Here is a 17,630-nt window from a genome sequence, read left to right as displayed (position 1 = left end):
TTGCTCGAAGTCAATCGTGGCGAGCTTTGAAGTCATAGATGGAGTCAAATCTTATTTCGTTTTCTCCATCTTCGTGGCGAAGTTTCCCGTTTTTCTCCCGGAGTTCGTTTCCTGTCCCCATGCATGTGGACGCCCTTGGCACGAGGGGTTCTTCAGGAACCGGTCCGGACCTTCAAGTTCCTGATAAGTGGTGTATATGTCATTGGTCCAGCTTTCCGGACTTGAAATTAACGCCTGGAGAAGGATTAAAAGGTAGGAGTCAGAATCCACAGTTTGCGCCTCCTTTCCCCTTCCTTCCTCTTTTTCCTCCCCGGTTTCCTCTGGCTTTCCACCCTCCGTGGGCGGTTCAGGTCCAGTCCACCCTCTTTTTGTGTTTGGGGCGTTCGAGAGGCAATTTTTTTCGGAATGCTTTCCGTTGGAGCGCTCATCTGGATCTCGTTTCGACCGTTGTTACGATTGTAAGTGGGGACCAGGTTTTTTGAGCGCGATTTGGGTCGTTTTAATGACAGAAATATGGTTTTGTAGGATCATTTGTGCAGGCGCTGGTTATGCCATAACCAAAGCCGACATCTTTCCTCTGGTTGCAGCGCGAGGCGCCAGTCAGGTTATTTTGTACATCGCCATTCCATGTCTTCTCTTTTCGAAGATTGTACCTTCATTCAATGCGGATAATATCCGCGCATTTGGTGAGTGAACAGAATGAGACCTTCTTTTCCAAATATCGGCTAAAGTTGCTCTACGGATAGGACCCCTGGTTCTTGTGGCATCTCTGTACGAGATCATGGGGATCGCTTCTGCTTGGATTATCAAGCAATTCTTCTGGGTTCCCCATCGGTTTCGGAATGGGATACTGGTAGCCGGAGGTTGGGGAAACGTTGGCGACATACGTACGTACAAAGTTCGATGCTGGCGGAGAACGTGTTTCTTCCCGCATCAAGGGACTCCCAAGGTCTTTCCACATTGGCTGACTCCGTTTAATATCTCTAGCGACGTCGGTCATTATGAGCGTCACGGCGGCTGCTCCCTTCAATGCCGCCACGGACCAGGATCTTTCTGTGGCCTACATTTCTGTGTTCATCCTGGTCTTCACCGTTTCGCTCTTCCCGATGGGAGGACACCGGTGGATAGCGAAAGACTATGAAGGACCGGAAGTAGAGCATGAAGAAGTACAGGATGAACTTAGGGCGAAGCGCACCGTGCTCCTGTCGTGGTCGCGTCGATGCCGCTCAAAACCTCACGACGAGGAGAAGTGGGAAGAACGCGATTCGAGCTCGAGTTCCCCTGCTGCCGTTACAGGAAGCGAAGCTAACTTGAATTCACCTCCCACACTTCAGCTTCGCCGATCGACGATTCAGGACTCCGTCGCCGAGAAGCCACCTCGGATAGGAGACGATTCCTCTCCTCCCAGCGATTTGGGCTTCATTTCGCGACAGGATACTATCGACAATACCGTCATCGCCAACACCGCTACTCCAAAAGACGATTCTGATCCTCAGGCTCTCAACTGTAACGTTCACGAACCCGCTTCCCCGAAGCCACCAGGGAAGCTAAAACTCATTCTCGCCCAAGTTCGAGATTTCGTCCGAGGACTATTATCCCCACCTTCGATTGCTATCTGCGTCGCACTCCCCATCTCCCTCGTCCCAAAACTCAAGGCGCTGTTCGTCCCGGTAGCGGGGGTGGACATGCCTTCCGCGCCTGATGGGCTCCCTCCTCTCGCTTTCGTCATGGACGCGACTATCTTCATTGGCGCGGCTTCCGTACCACTTGGTTTGATCTGTCTGGGCTCTGCTCTAGCGAGGCTGAACGTTCCGAGGAATCAGTGGAAGGCGCTGCCTTTGGGCGCAATCTCGTCGCTGGCTGTGGCGAAGCTGCTTATCATGCCGATCCTTGGAGTTCTCATTGTCCAAGGACTGGTGCGTGGGGGTGTAATACCTGAACATGATCGAGTGCTTCGATTCGTTTGCATGTGAGCTTTTTTCTTTCGGTTTGATGTTATCGGTGGTGCATGAGCTGACAATTTGATGCATATAGATTCTGCTCGTGCTTGCCTACAGCAACTACGCAGGTACTATCCACCTTTCCGTCTCGGTATCCCATAAAGAAAGACCTATCTGACTCGACTTCTTTACAGGTTTATCTCACCCAAGTGTACAGCGGCACTGGGAGCGCAGAACACCTGTCAGCATTCTTGATTCCCCAATACATCCTCATGTTCTTTTCCATGACTGCACTTACTGCTTACACCATACAGCTCCTATTCTAGTTTATCATCTCCGCACATATACTTAGACTTTGTTCTTCTTTGATGGGTACAATTCACGAATTCATGGGTTTCGAGATCGTCGTTTCGGACGTCTCAAGTTGATCATAGCCGCCTATAACCTACGATGAAGGCCTAGAATCTCCGAGTCAGGAACCTCGTAGGCAACATGACCGGGTATCCTATAATCGCCATAATCTGGGATAGGCTGTTGTAATTCGTGCGCAGTCGTTACAAAGCTGGGCGCTTAAGTCACAACAGCCAAGGCGTCTATCGCAGGTCCCAAACCTGGCGCCAAGACTACCTCCGCAATGAGTCCGCTGCTTGGGAAATTATGAGATTACAGCTTAAAGGCCTATGATACATAAATTATAAAATACAGCCTATCGGAGCACGTTCAGAAACGAGTGTCTGAGCTTGGATACTTGCGGATCGATGGGTAATGAGGCGGATAACCGGTTATCCTATCCTCTCTCGCATGCTCTTCTGCAGGCCTCGTAAATTCGATACCAAAGCCTGAGCTTGCCCCAGAGTAGGGCGTAGCAGGTGACTTGTAGTCACTCGAGGAGTGTTTCTGCTTGAGGTCGATGACGTCCGTCGTGGTCTCTTCGATTCCGTTTCCTGTCACCGTATGGCGGAAATGGACGGGGAGCATGGCGGCGTTCTTGATGTTTGTGGCGAGGGAGGTGGAGTTTGTGAATGTGGACTCCCTGAAGGCGGCGAATTTGGTGTGTCTGAAGACGCGGCAGGCCATGACGTTGATGAGCATGATGTTGGGCGCGCTGAAGATGGTTCGGTAGGTGGCGGGGAGAGAAGACATGTAGATCATGATGACGGTGAGCAAGTTGGAGAACACGGTGACCCTGAGTAAAAGATCAGTACTGTATGGTTTCCACAGTTCGGGGGATCTCACATGTAATAGGTCTGTCCGTCCTTCAATAGGCCACGAGAGACACCGGGGAGGTAGTCTCCAGAGATCCTCGCCCACCATCCTCCCTTCTTGTGAGCAGCGAGATGCGAGCTGGCTGCAAGACGATACGTGATGGCCAAGAAAACCGAGGTGTCGTAAATTAAGGGGATGAGAGCCGCTGCTGCGACATAATCTTCGACCTTCGCGTTTAAGCAGTAGTTGGTTGGCCCAATGTGGACCCCCGTAACGCCGAACCCCACGGTAAGGGTGCCACCAACGACCGCCAGCCACATGAAAAAGAAGAACCCGACGATCCATTTGTGCCCCTCGTATACTATCCGCACTCGGAAGAAGAAGAGGAGGGCTGAAAGGGAGACCGAAGCTGGGTAGAAGGCTCCCAGGCCTTTCTCGTTCTTGAAGCAGTTGCCGACAGGTCCAGCTACCAGGACAATCGGTCAGTTTGAGAGGTTGGGATTTGTTGCAGTATGTAGATGTAGACTGACTGTAATATATTGAGCTCCAGAGCACATATACCAGAGAGCAAAACCTATTCGAAGCATCGATCGTCAAGGTTGCGGCTGATCGCGAGTCCATCTCGGAGCTCACCGTGATAGAAAGTAAGTGATTGTCGGCAGTCGAATACGGTACTGAGTGAGAAGTCGATAATCCGAAGGAATGTTGTTGAGAACGTCCCAGATCAAGACCTGAAGGAGAGTTAGAAGAGAATTCGTGGCGTTGTAAGAGGGAATGCAACGCACAGCCAATGTTCCGGAAATGATGTGACCCGCCACTTGGGTCTCGCGACCGATATCTGGTGGTAGATACGCCATGGGCGCGAGCGGGTTGAGAACAGGAAACTCGGAAGCAGGGAAGCCATCAGTGGGGGGAGCAGCCATTGTCGTCGAAGGAGCCGTTAAGGAGAGGGAAGTGATGCGGGCGGTGGTGGTGGGGGAGCACAACCAGTGCCGACAGGAAGACCGCGGTCACTAATAAAGCATTCCCTCAATACGCCAACCCCAGTAGTAGCACCGTTAAAGTGGAATTTGATGTCGTAAATAGCGACAGTTTCACACTTCACAGATGTCGGTGGCGTAACCGCAGGAACGACGACACTGGATGGGAAAGCGTGCTGTCAATTAACCGCCGAGTTAGACGGTGTGAATGCGGCCTGGTGTAATAATCTTACCGTTCTAAAGTTAGAAGGTCATGGTGGTAGCACCTATACCAGACGCAACGGGGTGCTGGGTTGGGTTTAGACTGCCTGCGCTGAGGTTGCACGTCCGATCGCAGAGCCAATCAAGAGTCAATGAACCAAGTAGTCGCTGCATCTTCGGAGGGAGACTCAGGGTTGCATCCGGCGATTGAGCTGCCAATGGGTGTAGACAGTGACAAATGCCTCCTAATAACCGATGTTCAGGTGTTCAGCTTCACGACAGTTGTCTCCACTTGAATAATAATCAGTTGACCTTTGGAGTTCAAAGGTGGATCCTGAAATAAATACTTACCTACTTGGAGGAGCCCAAGGAAGTAAGTATGAAAGCGGAGATGGTAGACATCCATATCCTTCAGCCCATGGCGAATGGAGTGCTTTCTCTATTTCCAAGTAACGTTCAACTTGCCAAAATGTCAAGGTCATGGGGTAGTCAGTGGTCTAAAGATAACGGTTATATCGTACCACTGGGTTTGAGGCGGGTTGCTTCGAACGTTTTCGGTTTGGAAAGTCTTTACTCTGTCAATTTCAAAGGTCCACCTTGGAGTCGCCGTTCGGTTCAGCTCACATCGGCTATCGGATGTCACAAACGAAAGGAAGACAGGACGGTGATAGGTGGTGCAAGGGCCTGTAGGACATCGGTTCAGCAAAGAGAAGCACCATGCACAAAGAAGGGATCTTAACCAGTGCCGGACGTCCCAAAAGACCTATCTGGACCTGACAGACATCCCTGACGTGCCTTAGAGGGCTGCGAACAGTGCGAAGACAGAACATGGGAATCTCCAGCCTGTCGTCCGACACCGGGGCTAAGCGGGAAACAAACTCACAGCAGCCAGTTGAAGTTGGGCGGCTACGTCAATATTCGACAGCCCCCCTGGGCATTAGAAAGGATGTGGTCATGAAAGGTTGATGAAAGAAGGGATTTAATCTGAGGTTAGTTATTAAGTGCCGTCTTATGAAAACGTCACGAATCAGACGGCGATCTGGCGAAAGCTGTTTGATATAGGAACGAACATAGATTAATGTAGGCCGAAACCACAGGAGAACAAACGATAGCATGAAGGGACTTGATGATTAGTATACTATGTAATTAAGTGGATAGTTCATGAATGACGTTACTCTATGGCACCCGCTCTACCAACCACTGCTCTACTTTTCTGAGACGAAGCTTGAAGGCTCCCGTTTTCGGACATCTTGCGTTGCTCGCTTGGACCGTGCCCTAATCTTCTCGCCGTAGAAGTAGAACACGAAAGGCATGGGCGAGATGGCCACAGCGACCAGGGCAAGCAATAGACCGGCGTACTGGAAGCCCATGTTGTGGAACATCGGGGTGGAGAACAGGGGAATCATAGCGCCAATCTCAGACCGTAGGAAGGTTTTGGCAGCCATGGCGGTTGCAGCGAAGTTGGAGTACGAGTCAACGATGTAGGAGTTGGCGGAGACGTAGAGGAGAATCATGGCGAAACCGAAGCATGTGCCGGAGATACAAACGCCTATCCAGTGTACATGTTCGTAAGCACCGGTGAACGCGAACATGAACAGGGCCGCTGGCATGAGGCTAACAGCATGTTAGGAACGGAAGAGAAGGAGCAAGGCTCGAACACATACAATGCGCCCCACATCATCGGGTATAATCGTGCTTCAGGGAAAGATCCATACTTGGTAGCTTCGCGGTACGTTTTCTCGTTGAGAGGGATAAACAAACCGGCGAGGAAGATTCCAATCTTCAAGGGGATTAGAGGAGAAACAGGAAGGGAAGATACGACACTCACCATAATACTGACGAACGCGACACCAGTGATACCCTCTCCCCAACCTCGGATCTCCGTGAAGGCGATTGGGAAAGCGAAGAACATGAGGTACAACAAACTGTAGACGAAGGAAAGGTCTGCAAAGAATGAGTATAGTCAATAGCGAGATGGGGCAGGGACTCACAGATGCTCATGAAGATGACGATAGGCTCGGTGAACAGCATAATGAATGGTCTGATGAGGGCAATCTTAAGAACCTCCTTGAAAGGTAGTCGCTCGAGCTCTTCCAAAGTCTGGTACGTGTCGTCGCCGGTTTCCTTCCTGAGTCGCTCGGCTTTGCGTCGCAGAATGACAGGTGCAAGACTCTCAGGCATGAACAGGGTCAAAAGCCATGAAGCGCCAACTAGCGCAAAGAGGACCCAGTCTACAAAGCAAAATTGAGCCATCCATCGCGAGCAACACGAGGGCAGTTACGCACAGATCCATCTCCAACCAGCACGTTCACCGATCCATCCTCCAATCATGGGACCCAAGCAAGGACCAATGAACAAAGTGCCAGAGAACAAGGCCATTGGGGCGCCACGATCCTTCACGTCCCACACATCGGCAATGCTAGAAAACCGTTCAGTTTCGTTCCGTGGAAGGGGCTCGGGATGATTTACCTTCCACCAACGTTACATACAGGGGCACTGGCGGCTAAACCTGCAATCTGGCGAGAGACCACGAGGGTTGCGATGTTCTTGGCGAGGGCTGACGGGAGGGTGAAGATGAAGAACAAAAACATGGATAACGAATATATAGGCGTTCGACCGAAGATTTCTGACAGAGGCGCGAGGAACAGCGGGCTGCAGGCCGATGAGACACTGGTCCCTGAGAAGCAGATGAAGACTCACCCAACACCAAAGCCGATGACGAAACATGTTACTGTGAGGTTGGTAATGACTTGTGTGTTTCCGAATTCTCTCGTGGGCCCACCCATGCTAGTCGCAGGTTCAGAAGGTGAGCGTAGATGGGGAAAGAAAGGACTCACTCTCCGGTGATGATTGAACTACCGAGAGCGACAGCCAGACATAGAAGGGATGAGGAGACGGTGACAAACCTGGAATGGGAATGAGAAAAATGTAGAGGCCACGGAAGACTAGAGGCGCACCATTTCTTTCCTTTACTCCACTCTCGTGGGTCTTCGCCGGTGCCTGGTTCGAACTTGACAATTTTGAAACCCTCCCGTTCGTGGATGTCGGAAAGCTGATTAACGGTAACTTGGACATCCTTCTTCTCGTCCGGATGCGAGAAATTCTGTGTTCCGCGGGTGGAAACACGTTCAAGAGGGTGGTGTGCTGTGGGGGTGGTAGAAAGGTCGTTCGAGGAAGTGGTGGTGAGAACGAGTGGGCCTTCTCGGTCGAGGGTACGCAACCGCTCTTCTTGCTCGTGGCTGAGCGCAGGAGGAACGGTAAAAAGTGCAGCTTCTATGGGTTCGGATGGCATGGTGATAATACAAGGAGGGGAAAATCGAAGTAAAATGCAGAGAATCCCAATCCACCAGGGTACAGGACGGGTACCAGCCTGAATAGCAAGAAGAGCTTGCGTTCCTGCAACATTTTCCGCCCTTTATATCTCGTCGAGTACGACGCTGTCGGCATCGTAAATATTGCAAGTAAGAGCTGACAGTCATAGGCGGTTTAACGATAACCCTGTCCGGGATTGACGCCATATTCGTTATTGCAAGCCCCACAGGATTGATCTACTAGAAACCCATGAATTCTGTTTGGGAGAAGTAAGGTCTTTAGCATGCGAAAGTGTGGTCGTAATATCTTACCCCTCAATGAACAGTGTTGGTCTCTACAGCGTCTCCGAGTGGAAGCGTCATGGAGGCAGAAAGCAAAGCCAGCTTGTTGCGGTCGGATACTGGATTGGTCTAAAGATTCCGATCACTGATCACTTGTTTTTCTTGATCGCCGATGATATCAAAACGGGGAACCCCGTCAGGAAACTCTCCCGCCGTGTTGCGCGGATAAGAGACCGTCGCGCAGTGCGCACCTAAGTTTCTGCCTATTTTCTGCCGTGCCCTTGTGGAAGGAAAACCAGACATCGCAGACCTTCTTGATCTGGTCGAATTTACAGGAAGGCAAAGGGTTAATGCGACCTATCTGTACGGAATGCTTCCCTGTACATCCCATTTGAACGTTGGATGCTGCACGATGTGAGACCAAAGAGTGTATTTTCTTCAGACTTTCCAAAAATGTCGTCATCGCACGCTGCTATCAGCTACTACATATCATGAATCAGTGCAGGGTACGATCCAGGCGGACACGCCCGACAGCTCGGTCGCGGTCACGGTAGCATCGGCAATGAACGACCTTGAAGAAGCCGCGTACTGAGAGTACAAAATGATGAACCTGGGCACAATACGAGTTGGGTGGATAAGCTCAAGCCCTATTAGTGTTGTGAGTGTGCATGAGTGGTTCTAAATGAGATACATGGGGACGGAGGCAGAGTTCCATGTTAGGCCGAGTGGAGTCGGACTGCCGTAGGCTGACTTCAACGCCGCTTTGGGTTGCTTTCATTCCCTTTTCGATTGCCAAGGACCCACCCAAGTCTCTGGCCCCGATCCACTTCGCAGAAAGAGAAATTGATGATATTATATGCTGACAGGGTTAAACAAACAAGTTAGATACATTCATTCGATCGACGATAATGTGAGTTCCCCCGGGACGAACGCCTCCAGGCCTGGAAGCTTTGAAGCTTGAAGCTTGAAGAGCCGCACGAATACAGGTGAGCGTCGGCTCTCAGTTCATTGGCACGTGGTCAACTTAACATCATCGGTCGATAGAAGAACGTATAAAGTAGCTAGTGTGACAAAGGTGTCAGCGCCTGCCAAGAGGCGGTAATAAACACTGTAGATGTGTCCAAAGTGCGAAGGTGCCCGCCTCTGCAAGTGGCGGGGTCGGTCTAATCTATGTCATCCGAGTTGTCATAGGCTCGCCGAAGAATGTCGTACACCTCGTCGTTCGAAACATCCCGCTGTGCGACATCATCCAGGTCCAGAGAGGCAGTGACCTCTCTGTAAACAAGCTCTTCCCAATCATCTTCGAAAGCGCGTTTCTTCCTCCTGTTGTTCTTCTTCTTTTTCTTTCTATTCCTTGGTTTCGGTGCTGGGTTGGGCGGCGCTGCTGGCTTCGGCCGGTTGTTGTTATTATTGTTGTTGTTGCTCGGTGGGGCCTGATTCTTGGGTTTGGGTCGACTTATACTCTTTGCTGCAGCCTTTTGAAGGCTCTTGGATGTTAAGCCAGACGACTTGGCTGCACCAGCGGCTCCTTTGGCTACCCCAACCGCCGTCTTGGCCGCCCCTGCGATACTGCTACCCAGGCCGACAAGTGACTTCATAGCTGCAATGGCTGCTCCAAAGATAGGATCGCGAGCATCGAGGTGATCAAATATGACCTCTCTGATCAGGAGCTCTTCGAGGAAATCGGCGTCCCGCGCCAAAATATCGCCCAACATGTCATCTCGAGCAACCAGGTCTTCGAGGGCGCTAGCGCCCCGTGCTATTGTTTCACTGCCGTAGTCGCTACAAATGAAGCACCAAGTTCAGCGAATCAGGTGAGTTGCTTCAACGAAGGTACGTACAGGTCGGTCGCGGCCGATGCTTGGGCGCTTAATAAGAGTACAGCCACTAGCGCTGGTACAGATTCTGAGTACCTCATAACTATAGCTAGCTAGGAGTTAAGAGAATGGAGCTTGGTCTGTGGGGAACACCGTTTGAAAAAAATCTTCAGGCACTATATATTGCGTGTAATCCCTTCAAGTTGGACCCACAAGCGTAGGAGGGGAGATGCGCTGTACTACCACCCATATGTATATGTGGTAATCGTACCGACCGAAGCGGTACAAGGCAGTGGCTTGAACGAAAACATCGTCAACTTACGGACTTATCTGAAAAGATGATGCCCACGACCGCCCATTCGATGTGGGTTGGTTGACGTCTTCGAGCCCACAAAAAAGTCACAGCCCCTCCTATCGACAACTGAGTCGACTCCAAGTCCGTGCTAGTTTGTCTGGTAGCTGGAGTTGGGACAGATACTATGACAGTTGAGTGAAGGGTCTCACTGGCGCTCGATTTCTACCCCGACAATTTCACGATGGTATCGTTCAACTTGATTTTGGCATGTGGGCATCAGGTCGTCTCATCATTCCACGGATGGGCGCTGACTCGGAATCGCAGACTCGGGCGGCGAGCTTGGTTAGACGTTTATCCTCTAGGCCAAATGGGATGAACCTGCATGGGCTCAGGAGGGCTGCCTATGGAATTGCGCTATGAATAGAACCAAACGCCCCTACACAATTGCGTGGCCAACATCTAAGTACAGAGAGTAAGCTACGACGTTACAATAGATAAGAGGATAAGTGAGCATAATAATGAACTCTGATCATAGTAGTAAACTAATCGAGCTCGTCGAGGTCACCGAGTGACCTTTCAAGCAAATCTGAGAGTGCATCGCCTGAGAGACCTCGCTCTACTACCTCTGCCCAGTTCACGGAGTCCATAACCTGCCTTGCAACAACATCAGAGATCCTCTCCGCAAATGCGTCAAGTTCTCGTGCATCGAGCACACCTTCGAATACATCGAGTTCTCGAGTGTCAAGTTCCCACCCATCCGAGAATTCCCTCTTCTTCTTACGCTGGTTGCGGTTGCCACGGTTCATTGTAATGTGTTTTCCGACTTTCTTGGGTGCGCTCTTCATGGCCTTTACACCAGCCTTCTTTGCAACCACAGTAGCCTTCTTAGCGCCAACCTTTAGGAGTCCCTTCGACCCCACCTTCGCTCCGACCTTCAACCCCACTTTGGCCCCGACCTTGGCTCCAATCTTCGCGGCGGCAGCGCCAGTCTTGGCGATCACAGCTTTTGCGACGATAGCCTTTGTCGCTACAGCAGCTTTGGCAGCTACTGCTGCTTTAGCCGCAAGGGCAGGAAGCGCTGCAAGGAAAAATAATGGCTCCGGCTCGCGGGCGCTGATCTCGTCGAACAGATCTGCGCCTCTGGCGGCGAGTGCTTCCTCGAAAATGTCGATGTCGCGAGCTAAGAGGTCTTCTAAGATATCAGCGTCCCGCGCTGAGAGTTCTTCGCTTGCTGCTACTCTAGAGTAGAGATCATTATTCATTCACAACTGAACCCGGGCCTATGGCATATAAAAGTATCAGTGCTTACACTTCGACTCCTAGAGCCGTCGGGGCAATCACCAGGGCTGCTCCAACGGCGTACACAATGCGATAGGACCTCATGACGTCGATGGTGGTGAATATGCTGGGTCGGGCCAGATGATGGTTCGTAAGATCGTCGGGAAAGTATCACTGAAACGAGTGCTATCTCGTTTTTCGAGAGAGGAGAGCAAAAACTGAAAGAGGTGGGTTTGAATCCCTACTGGAATCCGTAAAGAGAATTTATACATATAACGAGAACCTGCCCTTACATACTACGTAGCCTCAGCTGGTGTACGAGCACTCGCCCACATTGGAAAACCGATAACGTTGAGTGTGGACGCCCCGAAGAACCGCGCGCTGTTCCCGCTCTAGATAAAGCGGCTATTGGCTGCAAGGTGGGCCAAATATGGGGAGTAGATATCAGCGAGAACTTAGAAGGAGAATATGATCAGTGCCAAGAGATGTAACTGTATGGGTGCAGCGACAGTACACGCCGATATTGTCGAGCCCGTGTGCACTCTGAGTATAGCCTTGGGTCGTACTACTTCATACCTACCATTCTATTGGCCGTACAAAAGAATTGATGACCTCTATCATTCAAATTACAATGGATTGGGTCATCAGGTATTTTCTGCTTCTGGCTGTCGATAACACCGAGCTAAGGTGTATTTTCGAGGGGTAGGCGTCAGAATTTCAACAACGACTAAGCGCCCAGCGTTGACTGTGGGAACATCGACCGACTGATATCATGACTCTGCGTCTAACCGAAGTATAGCCCTTCAGTGGCGTCAAGTACGTGATACATTATACAACTTTGTGTATACATATATATATATAGGATAATTTAGACGGTCAAGGAGCAATGGTTAACGGATCGTGAGGACGTAGTTAATCCAGCTCGTCCCACTCAGCAAGCGCCCTCACAAAAACATCCTCAACTGCCCCTTCAGAGACACCCCTCTCCACCAAATCACTCCAGCTCTCCATGAACTCCCTCGTCACAACCTCCGCAAACTCCTCCGCGAACCCATCGAGCGCCCTCATCTCAAGCTCCCATCCATCTTCAAAATCCCGCTTCTTCTTCTCGTTCTTCTTCTGCTGATGACGTTTATGGGCAGCCTCGCCGCCCTGTTTTCCACCCTCTTTGGCACCTTTCTTAGCCCCTTTCTTGGCACCCTTTTTGGCAGCGGCTTTGGCACCAGCCCTACCGCCGACGCGAGCGCCGACCCTAGCGCCTACCTGGGCGCCCACTCGGGCGACTGTTCCTATTAGTGCGGGCAGGAAGAATAGCGGATCGGGAGAGCGCGACTCGACGTCGTCAAAGAGAGCGTTGCTTCTGGCTGAGAGAGTTCCTTCGAAAACATCAGCGGCCCGCGCTGAGAGGTCGTCGTGAGTGCTAGTGAAGGGTCAAGTCAGTGTCTGTTCATAGGGCGAATCTGGTAGGACTGACATGTCGGAAGCAAGAACGGAAGAAGCGGCAGCCAAGAAGGCAGTGAAGACGCAGGCGTGACTAGTACACTTCATTACGATGTTCGTGACAGGTAAGCTGGGATGGTGTTGGGTAATAAGAGCGGAGGTAATAAGAGTGGAGGTCAAGGAAAGGATAAATCGTTGGGGGAAAGAATGGGAAGAGATACAGACAGCTTGTAGAGCGGGGCGCTCATATATATGCACGCAATCCTGCGAACATCCCATTTACGGATTGCTTTCAGATTCTACCAAGATTCCGGGTGCATTGAGTCGAGGGACTATCGCCTTCGGGTCCTAGAATGAGGAGATGAAACGACGGCCAGACTACCCCATTGAATAGCAACTAAACACATAGGCAGTGTTCTCTTATAAATCAATGGCAGCACGTACTTTATGTCATAGGAACTGGGAGTAGAATATAATCATGGGCGGGAAGTTAACAACGAACCGAGATGCAAAGATAGAATCGTTGCAATTACGGAAGCGACCTTCACAATGGGCCACTACACCTGGCCGCTACTAGTATCTCGGAATCGCACAATTCCATAGCAGCAGAGACTTCCCTGTTCTAAGCATAGTTTCCAAAGGAAACGGATACAGGCTTTTATTTTCCGACGGAGTCGCAGGCTGTCACCGCCCGGCTCTGCCTTAACCGTCAGAGTGCTGGAAACTTCAAGCTCTTCCATTCCCTGTTTCGGCTTCGAATTTGGGGTATATAGATGGAGGTGACGATTTAGACTTCTTCAGGTTCGGCGCGTTCGTTCAGCCGAGCGCTCAACCTATGTCGTTTTCTCCACCCATCATTATAGTGCACGTTTGAATCTGAGGGGCCAGCGCTAAGCCGCAGTAAGACGTCGTTTCTCTTCCTTGTTTTTCATCCCAGCGTTTCCATGCCCAAACAACTTCCACACCCCGAGATGAACCCTGTTCCGTTACCATTGTCAAATTGATATACGCAGTCCAATCAGGCATCCCCCGCGCGCAGTATCCGAGGTCGCCGTGATCATCATATAAAATGAAGTACATGACGACCATACTACTATATAAAAGAAGGCAGTACACTAGACCTAGGCCTAGTAGCATGAGGTATTGCAAAATGATGAAGGGGAGACCATCAGAGTCATCGCGGCCGGTGCACTAAAGTAAATGCACGAACGTGCATGAGAGAGGTCAACAAACAATCTTTCTACCGAACAAGCCCATCTATTTCGAAGATTTCGCGACATCGATGATCCTCAATCGACTTACACCTGGACCTGAACATCATCATCCTGATTGAAGGACAGCCCCAAGTGCTCGCATCGTTCACCACGGCCTCAAGGAATCATCACAGGTACGTTCATTCTCTGACCTACATTCTCCATCAAGATCGCATACCCTCGAATCATGCAAAACTTAAAACTCCCCATCGTCAATATCAGATTCCTCCGGGACCGCAGCAGTACTTATACTCGAGTATGATGCGCAATGCTATAATTAGTCCAGCCGCACATGCAAATGCGCGCCCACGCCGGGCCAATACGTTCCACCAAGCGCTCAGCGTTTCACAGCAATCCGAACAGTTTGAGGGAAGATTCCAGGGGTAGATGACGTCTCCAGGGAGTGAGCGCTGAGCGCTGAAGGAGATAATGAGAAAGTTACGTTGAAACTCGGGTACCGCCTCACACATGTTCACCTGTAAATCTTCGCTGCAAGGTAGACCCTGAGCGTGCCATACCGAGATAAATATCAAGCCCTTGAGCTTGAGGGGCGGGGCGCAGTAACCGGGGCGAGCATCGGAGGTGTAATGCCGATCCCTCGGCAATCAAAGCATCACTGATACCTTCTGAATTCGAAAATAGAGTCAAAAATAGAAAGTAGCCTCTAATCTCACACAGGGAGCCACCGTCGCCTCCCAACCTCGCATAATCTTCCCTTACCGAGACTCCCAGCGGCGAAGGGATTGAAGTAGTTCCAGCCGTACGGAAGACATATCCAATCTTCACATAGTGTCAGTCGATCAATTTCGATTCTCCGACACCACCACCAAATAGTACAGCAACAGAACTACTGCCCACTTCGTTTGGCGAAGCGATCCAAAGCACTCTTCCTCTTCTTCGCTCCGTCCTCCCCATCTCCATCCCCATCCACAGCAACTCCCTTCTTCACCTTGGCCAATTTCTCTCGCTTTTGTTTCTCCTCCATCCTCAGTTTCTCCACTTTAGCCCGGATAGCGATCTAGGAAAACGGAGAGGTGTGTGAGAATGCGCTCGTACAGGGATGTAGAAAGGGTGGAGAAACGTACCACAGCGGGATCCACCACGTTCTTCCTCTGCTTCCTAAGATACCTCTTAAGCGCCTTATTCTTCCCCCTCATCCTCTTCTTCTCCCTCTCCTCCCTCGACATCCCCTTACTCTTCTTCTGCCCATCCTCATCCTCACTCTCATCACTCTCCTTCCCTCCCACACTCGTCCCATCTCCATCTCCATCCTCATCCTCATCGCTACTACTATCACCCTCACTATCACTCCCATCACCCCTCCTGACCTCGCCCAAATCCAGTCTACCCTGCACACCCAACTTCTCAACGCGGCTCATCCTAGCAAATTCCTTGGTGGCACCGGCAGCGGTCATAGCGGAAGGCGGGAGCTTCTTGCGGTCGCGCGCGTCGAGCAGGGATTGCGCGGCGGTGGTCGTTCGGACGCCGTCCTCGGTGATGGTCTTGCTCACTGCCGGATCGAGTTTGCCGATGAACGAGGGGTCGAGGGTGATCATGTCAGGAGAAAGCTGAAGAACGAAAGGGTGGTTAGGTGGTTACAGCTGTCAGGGGGGTAGGAAGAGCGTACTTTATCCAGGAGACCCTTGACTTCTCGCTCCCTCCTCGCCTTGGCGTTCTCGTACGGATCGGCATCCAGACTGTCGAATTGAGGCTCGCCGACGCCAGGAACGATGATGGAAGAGAGGCCTGTAGGATAAGAGTCACGAGGAGGGTTTGGCTTGATCTCGGTGGCGACATACCTTTTGCATGGCCAATCGCCAACACGTCGCTGAATGGTTGGAATCGGACGCTAGTTATCGGGCGGTGTGGGATAGGATGGGTGAGATACAGAGGCGGTGGTGCGTTGTTCGAAGACGAGACGAAGGGCGTTGTGATGGCTGGAGGGTGGTAGACCTGGGATGGGAGAGCGTTGGCGTGGTATTGGTGACGAGAACAAGACACCTACGTTTACGCTTCCACCAGAGGCTACGCTCAGGTATCCTCGTTGACTCCATTCGAGTTCGATGTCAGCATACGCATGGCCTGATGATAAACTGAGTGAAAGCCTTCGTATAATTGAGCAGGTCACTCACCACTGCCTTTCGTATTCGTTCCTCCAGATCGAGGGCTCCACTCCCTCACAACACCCTTCCAGTACCTGCAATCCCAGACCTTGACCTTGTGATCCCGACCTGCTGTTGCCATATATCGTCCAAGGGTGTTCGGACTAGAATTGCCTGCAGGTCCTGTTAGCAGGGGTTGACCGAAGTAACTGGAAGTACGAACCATGGTCACTGGGGTCCACGCTAATGCTCACCACTCCTCCAAGCTGCGCGAGAACCTGAACGACAGGTCTGCTCATGTTAGGTGTCCATAGACTGACTTGGCCGTTCGTATGTCCGAGGTAGGTGATTGCGGTGTGCGGGTTCTGTGCTAGGCTTAGAACAGGCGACAGTCGGACTGACGAGGCTGACGATCGTGTAAATTGGTGTTGGGCGACGATAGTTCCTGTTGTTGTATCCGTATAGATTAGATGTGATGTATTGGTCTGTCGAAGCTATTAGAAAGACTTCTCTGCACGAAACCAGATTGAGACGTACCACTGAGACCAACAACCAATGCCATGGCAAGAACTCCAGCCTGACCGGGTCGATGATCTTGCTGAGCTTGTGAATCTCAACACCGTCCCGGTCGTAAATGAAGACATTGCGTTTCTGCGCAACAGCATAAAAGCTCTGGTCCTGCAAAAACGTTACATCCCGCGCCCCATCGCTCTTCGCCGAGTTCCCCTGGGCCAAATTGACCTGGGAATTGACCTGGCCGTTGATCCAGTCCACACTGGAGACCATACTCCCGCCCTTGCCCGAAATGAACACCAGATGTCGCCCGTTTCTTGTCCATCGCATCCGCCTCGCCCCACCGTCGTCGAACACGAGCTCTCGGCGCCCCTTTGCAGCTTCTCCCCCCACAGAGGCGACGATTTCGTCCTGGGACACCCTCCACGTCCGTTCTAGCGGCGATTCTGTCTGCAGCTGGCCCGCATCCTCCGCTGCCAAAGCCAACAGATTCTGTGTTTCTTCGGTATGAGATGCGAACTGGGCCGTTAACGAGTGCTGCGTATGTAGCTTCGTTCTAAGCTTTTTGGACGGAACCTGTGTCGGTGTGTACTTGGGAACATTATCCGCAGACGCCGGTATCGACGCTAAAGACTTGGGCGCCTTGGTCGCCGCAGAAATCGAGTGCAAAGTGTGGTCGTGTCGGGTATTATGTGGGTCGTCATTGTTGGTCGTTTTTGATTTGGAATGCGAACGTTTTCGCTTTTGTCCTGCGTGAAGAGGTTTTATGGCATCTGCCTTGGCGATTAGGGCCTCCATTTGTTGAGTTTGGGTCCTTGGAAACCCAGAAAACCGTTCCCAAAAGTTTGGATGTTGGCGGTAAGGACGAAAAATGTGATCGCGGTACCTGTGGACGGGCCTTCCATAATCGGACTCGCGCTCTTGATGGACTGATCCGAGCCACCGGTGGGCGGGCGCCTAATCGACCCCCGAGTCTTCCTGAAGACTGGACGTTTTACGGAGAAGGCCAGTA

The 17,630-nt window shown here is 51.4% G+C and overlaps 7 protein-coding genes across 7 annotated transcripts; 1 reads left to right on the top strand and 6 right to left on the bottom strand.

Moving 5' to 3' along the window:
- Nucleotides 1-405: 405 nt before the first annotated feature.
- CC1G_05825 (membrane protein) lies at nt 406-2,266 on the top strand (the record flags this gene model as incomplete). The annotated part of the gene is made up of 6 exons (XM_001834636.1): nt 406-458; nt 526-686; nt 747-887; nt 988-1,916; nt 2,035-2,091; nt 2,135-2,266. 6 exons carry the CDS (start codon nt 406-408, stop codon nt 2,264-2,266), a joined length of 1,473 nt encoding a protein of 490 aa, XP_001834688.1.
- A 394-nt stretch (nt 2,267-2,660) lies between these two features.
- Nucleotides 2,661-4,109, bottom strand: CC1G_05824 (hypothetical protein; the record flags this gene model as incomplete). The annotated part of the gene is made up of 5 exons (XM_001834635.2): nt 3,932-4,109; nt 3,780-3,877; nt 3,677-3,720; nt 3,177-3,612; nt 2,661-3,126 (listed from the first exon to the last, which is right to left on the bottom strand). The coding sequence occupies exons 1-5, from the start codon at nt 4,067-4,069 to the stop codon at nt 2,661-2,663; spliced, it is 1,182 nt and encodes a 393-aa protein (XP_001834687.1). The 5' UTR covers nt 4,070-4,109.
- A 1,423-nt stretch (nt 4,110-5,532) lies between these two features.
- On the bottom strand, nt 5,533-7,619 carry CC1G_05822 (spermine transporter; the record flags this gene model as incomplete). Its single annotated transcript, XM_001834633.1, has 9 exons — nt 5,533-5,941; nt 5,992-6,107; nt 6,156-6,271; nt 6,319-6,558; nt 6,613-6,746; nt 6,797-6,979; nt 7,028-7,114; nt 7,165-7,233; nt 7,285-7,619. The coding sequence occupies 9 exons, from the start codon at nt 7,617-7,619 to the stop codon at nt 5,533-5,535; spliced, it is 1,689 nt and encodes a 562-aa protein (XP_001834685.1).
- A 1,464-nt stretch (nt 7,620-9,083) lies between these two features.
- On the bottom strand, nt 9,084-9,838 carry CC1G_05821 (hypothetical protein; the record flags this gene model as incomplete). Its single annotated transcript, XM_001834632.1, has 2 exons — nt 9,084-9,702; nt 9,762-9,838. The coding sequence occupies 2 exons, from the start codon at nt 9,836-9,838 to the stop codon at nt 9,084-9,086; spliced, it is 696 nt and encodes a 231-aa protein (XP_001834684.1).
- Nucleotides 9,839-10,574: 736 nt separating this feature from the next.
- Nucleotides 10,575-11,415, bottom strand: CC1G_05820 (hypothetical protein; the record flags this gene model as incomplete). Its single annotated transcript, XM_001834631.1, has 2 exons — nt 10,575-11,271; nt 11,342-11,415. The coding sequence occupies 2 exons, from the start codon at nt 11,413-11,415 to the stop codon at nt 10,575-10,577; spliced, it is 771 nt and encodes a 256-aa protein (XP_001834683.1).
- An 807-nt stretch (nt 11,416-12,222) lies between these two features.
- CC1G_05819 (hypothetical protein) lies at nt 12,223-12,858 on the bottom strand (the record flags this gene model as incomplete). The annotated part of the gene is made up of 2 exons (XM_001834630.1): nt 12,223-12,730; nt 12,785-12,858. The coding sequence occupies 2 exons, from the start codon at nt 12,856-12,858 to the stop codon at nt 12,223-12,225; spliced, it is 582 nt and encodes a 193-aa protein (XP_001834682.1).
- Nucleotides 12,859-14,850: 1,992 nt separating this feature from the next.
- On the bottom strand, nt 14,851-17,416 carry CC1G_05818 (WD repeat-containing protein 46; the record flags this gene model as incomplete). Its single annotated transcript, XM_001834629.1, has 8 exons — nt 14,851-15,021; nt 15,089-15,571; nt 15,631-15,749; nt 15,803-15,956; nt 16,009-16,085; nt 16,136-16,279; nt 16,329-16,590; nt 16,643-17,416. The coding sequence occupies 8 exons, from the start codon at nt 17,414-17,416 to the stop codon at nt 14,851-14,853; spliced, it is 2,184 nt and encodes a 727-aa protein (XP_001834681.1).
- Between the last annotated feature and the right edge of the window lie 214 nt (nt 17,417-17,630).

Source organism: Coprinopsis cinerea, assembly GCF_000182895.1.
Source record: "Coprinopsis cinerea okayama7#130 chromosome 12 map unlocalized cont3.12, whole genome shotgun sequence".
Lineage (NCBI taxonomy): Eukaryota > Fungi > Basidiomycota > Agaricomycetes > Agaricales > Psathyrellaceae > Coprinopsis > Coprinopsis cinerea.
The sequence above is the reverse complement of the archived record's forward strand: the minus strand, read 5'-3'. Positions and strand labels throughout refer to the sequence as shown.